Source organism: Dipodomys spectabilis, unplaced genomic scaffold (assembly GCF_019054845.1).
Source record: "Dipodomys spectabilis isolate Male_0828 unplaced genomic scaffold, ASM1905484v1 ptg000042l, whole genome shotgun sequence".
In the NCBI taxonomy this organism is placed as follows: Eukaryota; Metazoa; Chordata; class Mammalia; order Rodentia; family Heteromyidae; genus Dipodomys; species Dipodomys spectabilis.
This window is the reverse complement of record NW_024870719.1, coordinates 14,923,556-14,935,674: the sequence shown is the minus strand read 5'-3', so window position 1 is coordinate 14,935,674 and position 12,119 is coordinate 14,923,556. Positions and strand designations below refer to the sequence as shown.

The window sequence follows — 12,119 nt, the reverse complement described above, 5'->3', positions numbered from 1 at the left end:
CCATGACTGGACCCCCCCCCCAAAAAAAAAGAATAAAAAAAAAGAATAAAAAAAAAAAGGGGGTGACATTGATCAAGGTACATTGAATTCATAAACTACTTTGTTGGATGGCTACTCCTTTGTAAAAAAAGTTAAAGATATATATATATATATATATATATATATATATATATATATATATATATATATATATATATATTTAAGTGTCATGAACTTTCCTGCCTGGGCTGGCTTTGAACTCAATCTCCTGAGTAGCTAGGATTACAGGCATGAATCACCAGTGCCTAGTTACTTGGCTCAGTTTTTTTCTTTTCTTTATTGAGATTAATTGATTACATACATGTCACAAAATTCACAGTATTGTGAGATAGTTATACTTAATGTCACACAGATATTTTAATCTTCATGAAGTCCATTGTCATTATGGTCTATAAAGCTTATGGTCTCTACAAACTTTGACACTACGGATATTCTTTCCAAATTGAATGATATGTACATTTCTTTCCTTTTGCTTAGTATAAGCTGTTTCCCCTTTCTCTCTTGGCTCAGTTTTTTTGCTCTTTTTTTTTTTTTTGTCGGTCGTGGGGCTTGAACTCTGGACCTGGGCACTGTCTCTCAGCTCTTCAGCTCTAGGTGAGCGCTCTGCCACTTGAGCCACACACACATCTGATTTTCTGGTGGTTAATTGGAGACAAAAGTCTCACAGACTTTCCTGCCTGAGCTGTTTTTGAACCGCAATTCTCAGATATCAGCCTCCTGAGTAGCTAGGATTACAGGCATGAGCCACCGGTGCCTGGCTTGGCTCAGTTTTTTAATAGGGCCTCACTTTTTGCCTGGGCTGGCTTAGAGCATCATCCTCTGCTTCCCACCATGCCTATGATGACAGACACATGCCACCATGCCCAACTTATTAGTTGAGATGGGATTTTGTATGCTTTTTGCCTGGGCTGGACTGGAACTTTGATCCTCTTGATTTTAGCTCCCCAAGTAGCTAAGATTACTGGTGAAGCTACCTTGCCTGGCTTAAAAATAACTTTTAATGTTTTGAATAAATGCCACATTCACATGGTTGAAAATCCAAAAGCTACGTGTGTGTGTGTGGGGGGGGGGGGGGGGGATGTATGTGAAAAGTGTCCTTTTTCTCCTTCAGCCAGTTTTCATTTCCCTAACAACAAAAATCTTGTGTAACTTGGCAGGGAAATTATTTTTATTATTATTTCTTCTCTTTTTCTCTCTTTCTCTTTCTCTCTCTCTCTTTCTCTTTTGTCAGTTGTGGGGCTTGAACTCTGGGCCTGGGTGCTATCTCTCAGCTCTTCAGCAAAAGGCGACCACTCTACCACTTGAGCCACAGTGCTACTTCTAGTTTTTTGGTGGTTACTTGGAGATAATATTTCATAGACTTTCCTGTCCAGGCTGGCTTTGACCTGTGATCCTCAAATCTCACCTCCTGAGTAGCTAGAATTACAGGCCTGAGCCATGGACGCCCAGCTGTTTTTATTAGTATAATTAGCAATGCTGGAGATTGAACCTATGACCTTGCATGAGCTATGCCACTGCTCTATCATTTGAACTATGTCCTTAGTCTGAGAAATTTGATTATATGCATAACATACATACTTAAAAAATAGAATTGATGGTGGGCATTAGTGGCTCAAGCCTGTAATCCTAGGTACTCAGGAGGCTGAGATCCAAGAATCATGGCTCAAAGCCAGCCCAGGCAGGAAAGTCTATGAGACTCTTATCTCCAATTAACCACCAGAAAACTGTAAATGGCGCGTGGTAGAGTGCTAGCCTTGAGCAAAAGAGCTTAGGGATAGCGTCCAGGCTGAGTTCAAGCCCCATGAACACCCCCGCACACGTGCAAATTGCTATCATACCTTATATATTAAATAATATATCTTGCTCTTTTTATTTTACAGTACCTTTTGAAAAATATTCTACAGAGGCTTTTTCCCCCCAGTACCAGAGTTTGAACTCAGGGTCTTGTGCTTGCTCAGCTTGCTTATATGACTGGTTCTCTACTATTTGAGCAACACCTCTAGCCCAGACTTCTTTTTTTTTTTTTTTTTGCCATTCCTGGGACTTGACCTCAGGGCCTGGGCACTGTCCCTGAGCTTCTTTTGCTCAAGGCTAGTGCTCTACCACTTGAGCCACAGCACCACTTCTGACTTTTTCTGTGGGTACTGAGGAACCAAACCCAGGGCTTCATGCATTCTAGGCAAGCACTCAACCACTAAGCCACATTCCCAGCCTAGCCCAGCTTTTGACTGGTTAGTTTGGAGGTAGAGACATTTCTGTCTGGGCTGGATTCAAATTGTAATCCTCTATTTTTCAGCCTCCTGACTAGCTAGGATTATAAGCATGGGCTTCTAGTGCCTGGTTGAGGCCTGGTTACTTTTAAATAACTTTATAAGGGGCTGGAGGTTTAGCCCAGCAGAAGGGCGCCCACCTGGCATGTGCAAGACCCTGGGTTCAGTTCTCAGCCCTGGGAAAAATAAAAAATAAAAAAATAAATAACTTTATAGGTTCCATTAGATTTAATATTATTTATTGAGCTAGTACTCTATTCTCACTGTTGACTACATTATTTGTGGGGGGGTGAGTGACAGTATGTATGGTTTGTGTGTTTCTGTGTGTCTGTGTTGCTATAACAAATCACACTGGGATAAATAACTTTGTCCTTTAGTGATTTCACAGATGAGCAAATATATCTCTGGGGCATATTTCTAGAATGTACTAGGTCAAAGAACACATCAGGATACATAGCTTTGAAACTTTGATAGGCATCATCTAGCTCTTTGAAACGATGTACACTCACACCAGTAATATGTTTCTGTTTCTTAATAGCTTCACCATCAAAATGTGTAATCTAATAGGTGAAAATTTCAAATTTGCATTTTTCTTAACACAAGTGAAATTGAGCATTATATATGTATTTCACATTTATGATATTTCTATCACATGTGATCTATCTATATATGCATATACATATATACATACATATACATATACATACACATATTTTGTGTGTGTATGTATGTGTGTGTGTAAGTGCCCATGCCAAGCCTTGAACTCAGGGCCTCATGTTCTCACTCAGCTTTCTTTGCTCTCAGCTGACTAATATTTGAGCCACACATCCAATCTGGCATTTTGTTAGTTAATTGGAGACAGAACCTCACAGACTGTTCAGGCTGACTTTGATCAGAAGTCTTCTAGGTTTCAACTCTCTATGTAACTAGGATTACAGACATGAGCATCTATCTTTTATATGTTTAAGAGATACTGAATGAAGAGAAGAGGATGCAGCCAATAATTCAATGTATATCCTACAAAATTAAGAGGAGTGAAGGAAAGGGTAAGTAGGGGAGCAATGAGTGAGTATTGGAAGGGTAACATTGATCAAGATGCACTGTATTAATAAACTTTTGTTAAGTGGCAACTCCTTTATACAACTAAAGATAACAAAAAGTTATTTTATATCTCTTTTTTTGTGAATAGCTTTTCATATCCCTCATCCTTTTGTTTTCTTAAGGAGGTTTACTCTTATTAGTAGGAACATGTATATATCAGAGAAATTATCTTCACAAGTGAGTTTCAGCAGGCTGGAGATGTGGCTTAGTGGTAGCATGCTTGTTTAGTATGTATAAAGCCCTGGATTTGATTCCTCAGTACCACATACACAGAAAAAGCTGGAATTGGTGCTGTGGCTCAAGTGGTAGAGCACTAGTCTTGAGTAAAAGAAGCTCAGAAACAGTGGCCCGACCCTGAGTTCAAGCCTAAGGCCTGGAAAAAAATATTTTGGCTATTTTTTCCAGCTTTTCATTCACCTTAACTTAGCTTTTTTGTTTACCATATGTTTTTAAAAATCAAATTTATTGCTCGGTGCCTGTGGCTCACACCTGTAATCCTAGCTACTCAGAAAACTGAGATCAGAGGATTGTGGTTTGAAGCCAGCCTGGGAAAGAGAGTCTGTGATCTCTTATCTCCAATTAACCACTAAAAAGCTAGAAGTGGAGCTATAGCTCAACTGGTAGAGTGCTATCCTTAAGCAAAGAAAAGCACAAGGACAGCACCCAGACCTAAGTTCAAGCCCCCAAACTGGCACACTCCTACACACACACCATAAAATTTATTAATCAAGATTTTCATGTCATGTGAAAAAGTTATATTTTTTCATGTAAAGCTTTGACATATTAGGACTTTCTGGCTGTGTAGCACATGAGGGATATGAAACCAGTACTTTTTCTAGAAGGCTCACTTAACTGGATGAGAACCTTTTTTAGTGGTATCCTTCTAGGACTATAGTCCACATGCATATGGATCACATTTCTGTTCGCCTAGCCCAGAGATCACAACTCAGACATGAGGCAGGTTACATAAAAGGGTAAAGAGTGCCAGGTGGGGAACACAGCCAACTGGAAATGGGATGGCATACTTTCCTAAAGAAGGCAGCCACTACCCTGCTCCTGCTGATTAGGCCATCACACAAATGCAGTAGGGCTCAAGGTTGCCAGATCTTTGTCAAGAAAGCTGGAAGTATATATATATATAAGCTCTTGGTCTTAATATAGTAATAACAATTTAGAACTTCAATACAGCTTTGGCTAAGCAAAATGTGCTTGTTTTCAGGCAAGATTTGACCCAGAGGAGCCTTCTCATATGTTTATCCAAGAATGAAAAATTTCCCAGCAACTTTCCTATGAGAAAATACATTCTGCTAATTTAACTGCTTCATAGTTTGTAACTGTGATCTGGGAACGGGAGAGAAAAGGAAGGATGCTCTCCTCAAGCCAAACTCTGCCTTCATGGACTGAAAGATTAACTGGAGACAAACTTTTACTGTCTGCTTTTTATCTAAGTACATGGAAAGAATATGTAAGTAGTCACTTATTAAAGGACTTTTTTGACTCAGTGGATACTTGGATTAGAAAAATGGTTTCTTAGCTTGGCGCTGGTGTCTCTCGCCTGTAATCCTGGCTATTCAGGAGGCTGAGATCTGAGGATTGAGGTTCAAAGGCAGCCAGGGAAGGAAAGTTCAGAAAATCAGAAGTAATGCTGTGGCTCAAGTGGTAGAGCGCTGGCCTTGAGCTGAAGAGCTGAGGGACAGCGCCCAGACCCAGAGTTCAAGCCCCATGACCAAAAAAAGAAAGAAAGAAAGAAAGAAAGGAAGAAAGAAAGAAAGAAAGAAAGGAAGGAAGGAAGGAAGGAAGGAAGGAAGGAAGGAAGGAAGGAAGGAAGGAAGGAAGGAAGGATGGAAAAGGATCTCTTAAAATGTCCAACTTTGCTATTCCGATTCTGCCAGGATGACAAAATAGTGTAGGTTGGAGATAATCACTGTTCAGCTACAGATTCTTGAGCTTAAATTGTGGCAAGGGAAGAAGGACATGACTGTTAAAAGTCACATGTTCAGCCATAGTTTGTGTTAATCATAAAAGTTTCCGGAATTTATCTATCTCCAATTCAGAAAAACTTAAGGTCAGGGCATCTTTTCTGGGCTGCTAATGTGTGCGCTTGCATCTCAGAGATACAGGTTTTGCAGCACCCGAAAACTCCCTGATTCAAAGGACACGATCAAGAAAACATTTTAAAGCATCATCGGAAAGCTTTAACACGATAGGACTTTTGTGAACACACAGTGGCTCTATCAAGAGAAGAGCTTTCTATTCAAGTCTGATTAAAACATTGTTACCTTTTCTCTTTTGTGGCCCTGCAACTCTGCGCTCAGCTTTCCACAGCCCACAACGTGACTTTATCAAACAGCTACAATCTCCTCTATAGAAAGGAGCCAGGCAGAGCACAAATGCATTAATTAAATACAGGATCTGCCCCAAATGCCCTGTACTCTTTTTTTTTTTCCCCCCTTCTTGTCGGTCGTGGGGCTTGAACTCTGGGCCTGGGCGCTGTCCCTCAGCTCTTCAGCTCAAGGCGAGCGCTCTACCACTTGAGCCACAGCGCCACTTCTTGCCCTGTACTGTCTGCGTCCCTATTACTGCAGTCCAGGGGCTCAAAGCTCCCCAAGAACGGCATGGAGGCAGCGCAATCTAGGGGAAAGACGAAGAGAAGGGAGTTACACGCATTAAAAGCAGCCGGGAAAAGTTGGGGAGTACGTATTCTCCCCACAAACCCAGCACAGCTCCTGAGAGAGGCAACTCCCCCCCCCCCCCCCCCCCCCCCGCGCCAGGCCCCGGGGTCCCCCCCACCCCCGCGCCGGGCCGGCGCCTCTGCTCGCTCCGCGCTGCGCATGCTCAGTGCGGGTCGTCGCGAGCGGCCTGGGAGAATGAGCGCGGGGCCCAGGAGGCGGGCCGAGCCGCGGCTGCAGGGACCCGGAGCTCGGCGGTGGCGGCGGCGGCGGCTGCCCCCGGGCGCTCGCGGCGGCTGCTGAAGGGGCGGCAGCCGGCACCGGGCACGCCGGAGTGGGGCGCGCTCGCTCGCCGCGCACGCCCAGTCGGTTCCCCTGGGCCCTCCGGAGGTGACTCGGACGGGCCGGGCGGCGTTGCCTGCAGGGAGGGCGGGGATGGGGCGATGAGGAGACCGCCTGCCGCCGCCGCCGCGGTCCGCCCGCCACCGCCTTAGCGGGAGCCAGGGCGGGGGCGAGGCCCGTAGTGCCGCGGTCGCCCGGCTGCGAACGCAGACAAAGGAGGAGGAGCCGCCCGGGGAGCGGGCCGGAGCCGCGGGGTGCCGCCGGGGGTCGTCCGTGCTCCCTTGGAGGCCGCTCGGCCGCGGCCACCGCCGCCGCCGCCGCCGCCACCCGCCCGCTCGCCGGCGCCGCCCCCGAGCCGCCTCGGCCGTCACCGTGGGCCGGGCGGGAGGCGGCGGCCGCCGGCGAGGCGAGGCGAGGCGGCCCCGCGCCCGGCCTGTCAGGCCAGCGGCCCGCGGGCCGCCCCCGATGCGGAGGCGCTGCCGCCGGGGCCATGCAGCAGGCGCCGCAGCCCTACGAGTTCTTCAGCGAAGAGAACAGTCCGAAATGGCGGGGACTCTTGGTCTCGGCCCTGCGGAAGGTCAGTGCGGGAGCCCGGGGCGGCCCGTCGGACTGGGGGAAGCGGGGGGGGGGGGGTCCCCTAAGTTGTAACGGGGAGCGGCGGCAGCTCCTGCGGCCAGGACTCGGGGCCCGGGGTCGAGTTGTGTCTCTCCGGGCGGGGGTGACACGCAGGATGGCCTGTTGCATCCGAAGGACGTTTTTCTTAAGTTTGTTTTTGTCCCCCCCCCCCCGACTTTGGCCTGGTCCCGGAAGGAAGGTTTTGTTATGATCATAAAACTGGATTTCATGTTGCAGTCATTTCGTCAGGCAACTTCCGCCCTTGACCAATTTGTTGTCCTCAGGCTGGATTCGGGCGAGAGAAAGTCCCGCTGGTATTTTCAGACACTTTCTAAAACAAAAGCACATTTTGCAGCCGAGTCATTACGTTTAATTCAGTTCTGGGGGTGGGGTGGGGGGGGGTGGGGGGTAAGGGGCAGGGGGGGAGGGTGTGCCCCAGGCAGATTTACTTACTGAGACTGTCCGGGGCTTAAAGGGCAGTGCTGTTTCTCTCGAAATATGGATGTGTTTCACATGTGGGAAATGTCAGTGACTCATGATACACCTTCTCCAGTTGTGGAGCCTCCCTACTTCCTGCAGAAGGTATCTTACCTGAATAGTATAAGAGATGCCATAAGATTCTTGATTCTGTGCGATTTAGAAGTTGGACTTACTTTAAGGAACACAAAAAATGGAGCAGCTCGCACAGCTCAGCCTTTCAAGCCGGGGTGCATTGCTCTCTTGCGTCGCTCTCGGTCATGGGGTCGGTTCGTCCTCATGTGAGTTTAGGTAATGATTGTACTTTTATTTTTGCGCTTTTTTGTTAGTCAAGACATTTAAAGAAATGTTCATGGATAGAGGATTTGCTATCATGTCTACTGAATTTCCTTTGCCATTCACTCAAACTAGTCCCTTCTGCCTTTTGTGCAGAATAACCACGAATAAAATTTAAAATAATAAAAACATTAATTCAAAAGATAGCACTTGAAAAATAACTCACCACCCATTAAATTCTTGGATACAGGAGGAAGTAGTGCATTTGAAAGGCAATCCCATAATTCTCATACGTTCAGAATTTTGGATTTTCTATTTTCATAATAGTTACAAGGAGGTATTGCTTCTCTCACGTCTTTTTGTAGAACTTGATGAAGGCGATGAGCCTTTTAGTAGTATACCAGGTGTCAAAGTATCAGATTGACCTTCCTTCTGTAAGGAGACTGAGCGAAATGTAAAGTGTGCCGAGTTGTGATAATAAACTCTGTCCTGAATTAGAAACCAAGGGATGAAGAAGGACAGTTTTTTGAGACAGTAATTGGCCCCTCTACCACACAGAAATGTGAGTAGGCCTATGTTGTCAGCAGTGTGATAAGTATAATGTACTCATTAGTGCTTTTTGGTAGTAAATAGTATTTGAGTGTAGGTGACATTGACTCTGATAATCCTTCAAGTGCAGGTAGAGATTTATTTTGTTAGGTTAGGTTAGACTAGTGTCTGGTCTTCATTGCTTTGGTCCTATTATTTTTCATTTATGTGTTGTACTAATTTACCAGGTGCCCTTTAGACCACATATTGTTGTATTCCACTGTAGTGGTATATCTTTCACTAATGAAATAAAAATATCTAGGAATATTCAGTCCTTCAAAAACATTTTCTATTATTAACTTGCTGCTGTTACGGAATTAAGGAACTTTAAAAAATATTTTTGGTTAAAGTAATTTGTGTATCAGTTTTGTGGTATTAGGGATATTACAGTATGTAGGTTTAGTTCCTGCTAATAAACACTATAGCTCTTGTGGTGCTCAAGATTCACTGCTTGCAAGAAGTCTTAAATTCTAGTATGCATCTGCTAACTGTCTGTGTACAGTGAGAATTTTTCCAGTTCTGTGGAGACTTTCTTCTTCTTATTTCTTCTTCTTCTATCCTTGAGCTTTTTGTTTAAGGCAAACACTCTACCACTTCAGCCACAGCACCACCTCCAATTTTTTTTTCCAGTAGTTTATTGAAGATAAGAGTTTCACAGAATTTCACAGAGTTTCCTGCCTGGGCTGGCTTGGAACTATGATCCTCAGATCTCAGCCTCCTGCGTAGCTAGGATTACAGGCATGAGTCACTGGTACCTGGTTGTCCTGGCTAGGAATCTATCTTAGTACCCAAAGTATCTAGAATTTGGCTTCATTCCTTACCTGATCATATAGTTGCAAAGACTACTAAGATATGACTAAAGATTCTGTGCTGCAGTTGGTATTGACATTGAATATGTGATGTATTCTAGTTTTATTCATTAACATTTACTGAACACACTTTAGGTACTTTGTACTACCCATGCTGGTTCCTAAGTATACAGTGTTTTGGGGCTGGGGGTTTAGCCCAGCGGAAGGGCGCCCGCCTGGCGCGCCCAAGGCCGTGGGTTCAGCTCTCAGCCCTAGTTTAAAAAAAAAAAAAAAAAAAAGACACATAAACCTAAGTATACAGTGTTTTGTTTTTTTTTTAAAGTAAAGGCCAGGCTGTAAAGGTATTTACCAACTCGACCAAAGTTTCACATTTATTTTGGTTTATGTACATGAGAGCAATTTGACTTCAGATTTCTTTCTTTTTTTGGGGGGGGATCCGGTCGTGGGGCCTGAACTCTGGGCCTGGGCGCTGTCCCTAAGCTCTTCAGCTCAAGGCTAGCGCTCTACCACTTGAGCCACGGCGCCACTTCCATCTTCTTTCTTTTTGCTTATGTGGTGCTGAGGAATCGAACCCAGGGCCTCATGCATGTAAGGCAAGCACTCTACCACGGAGCCACCTTCCCAGCCCCTTGACTTCAGATTTCTGTAAGGAATATCTATGTGTGTGTCAAAGGAACAATGTGGTTTCATTGGCTCTGTTAGATTTAGGATTATTAGAACAGAATTTTTAGAAAGGTAAAATCATGACTTTCGTGTAACTGGAAGTGAACAGGTCAGTAATTTCAGCTCATTATCTAGTAAGGTGTTAAGGCCACTAATATGAAGATTTATTTGAGGATTTATAGGTTATTTAATGAAGACACACTAAGGTTGTGTTAGTAGTTAAAACATAGAAGAGTAAGTTTGGGTTACTTTTTTACTGGATAGAAATTGTTTGTATCTTGATCAGCCAAAATTCTATAAGTTCAGTAAATAAAATGTAATCAAAGATCGGGTTGGGAAGGTGGCTCAGTGCTTGCTTGCCTTGCATGCATGAGGCCCTGGGTTCGATTCCTCAGCACCACATAAGCAAAAAGAAAAAAGCCAGAAGTGGCTCTGTGGCTCAAGTGGTAGAGCGCTAGCCTTGAGCTGAAGAGCTTAGGGACAGCGCCCAGGCCCAGAATTCAGGCCCCACGACCGGACCCCCCTCCAAAAAATAATTTACATTTCATAATGTAGAAACTCAAAGATTGAGAAATAAATTTATGGAAAAAGAAAAATAGAAATGTGGTTTTTTTCCCCCTTATTTATATTTTGGTATTGGTACTAGGGCCTGAATTCAGGGCGTAGATGCTGTTCCTTAGCTTTTTTGCTCAAGGCTAGTGCTTTGCCATTTGACCTACAGCTCCGCTTCTGAGAGTTTTTGGTAGTTAATTTGAGATAAGACTTGTGTACTTTCTTGCCTGGGCTGGCTTCCAACTGTAATCCTTAGATCTCAGCCTCCTGAGTAGCTAGGATTACAGAGGTAAACCATTGGCACCTGGCTTTGCCTTTCATTTTTTTTGCAAACTTTTATGTTTTTGGTGATGATAGAGGTTGAACCCAGGACCTCATGAATACTCAGTATATTCTCTACCACTTATCTATACCCCAGACATACTGTTAAAAACAAAACCTCACCTTGTGCATTTAAAAATATATAAAGCTATAAAGCAGAGTGAGGCAACTACTACTAATGGATGATACATAGATTGTTAACATTACTGCTAAATTATGTATCTTCCCTAAAAGAGCCAGGAACACAAATGCCTTTACCGCTACTCCCCAAGAACATTGAAGTTATCATATTACTTGGGGGGGAGGGATCTATTTATAAATGCATTTTATTACCTTTGTCTTTCTAGTACCTTTGTGTGCTTGTGCTATTTGGTTGAGTGCTGAGATAAATCAACATTCTTCATATGGGAAATATGCCTTGAAGTAATTTAATCAGATTTTCCAGTCTTTCATGTTTCCTTTGGTAAATACCTTTTTTGTAAAGTTTTCTTTACCAAGCTAGCCATGGAAATGAAAACGTCTATTTTACCATCTGTGGTTACAAATAGAGTATGAAAGAATCAGTTGAATTCCTGGGCAAGAATTTAGCTTGAAACCCAAATTTGATTTGGGGTACATATTGACCTTCCTACCTGCGACGATTTGCTTTTAGATATCTGTCTAAAAGGCAAGTGAGATGAGAGAACATCCGGGTTAATTCCTAACAAGGCAAAAGAAGGTAGCACCTTTTGTTGAATTTGAAAGGTTGTTGTGTTTTTGCCTTTGTACTAATATCTCTTGAGAGTTTGTTTTAGAAAACTGGACAAGATCTTTCAGATGCACACACACAGAAAAATGTAGAGTGGTTTGAGAAAATGTAAGTTGGTTTCATTTGCTATAGAGTCAAAGAAACCTTTAAGAAAGTGGAGCGTTCTGAGGGCTATATTTAGAATATATTACTGAATGCTTTCCATATGTCAGTCAATATACCTAGGATTGGGTAAATACCCTGCTGTGGAAAGTTTACATTCTAAGTAGCTGTGGCAGAGGCTTGGGAAAGGCAAAGTTATCTGAAAGATCAGGAGGAATCAACAAAGCAATGGGAGAAAAGATTTAAGGCAAAAGGAAAATTGACAGATAAGTACTTGTTTTAAAGAACTGGGAAAATAAGGATCTGAGGTTGGTGTGGTAGATTATTTGTAGACCAAGATGAGGTCTTTATCTAAGAATAGGATATCTTTCAGCATTATCATTTGTCTGGCAAAGTAATTAACTTTATCATAATTGCTTTTTGAGAAGATCATTCCAGGTGAAATCCAGAAACTAATAGAGATCCTGTGATAATTTTTTTTTTTTTTTGACATGAGAACTGTTCTGGACTGTAACAATTAGAACTTAAGTGGATCATTTGGAATGAT

General features: G+C 43.5%; 1 protein-coding gene across 1 annotated transcript in view; it reads left to right on the top strand.

The window, feature by feature from the left end:
- Window positions 1–6,855: 6,855 nt before the first annotated feature.
- Window positions 6,856–12,119, top strand: part of Sos2 (SOS Ras/Rho guanine nucleotide exchange factor 2) — a 75,772-nt gene continuing 70,508 nt past the window's right edge. Inside the window, exon 1 of the mRNA XM_042677827.1 lies at window positions 6,856–6,998. Within this exon, the coding sequence (XP_042533761.1) occupies window positions 6,912–6,998 (87 nt within the window). The 5' untranslated portion in view covers window positions 6,856–6,911. The remainder of the gene's footprint in view (window positions 6,999–12,119) is intronic.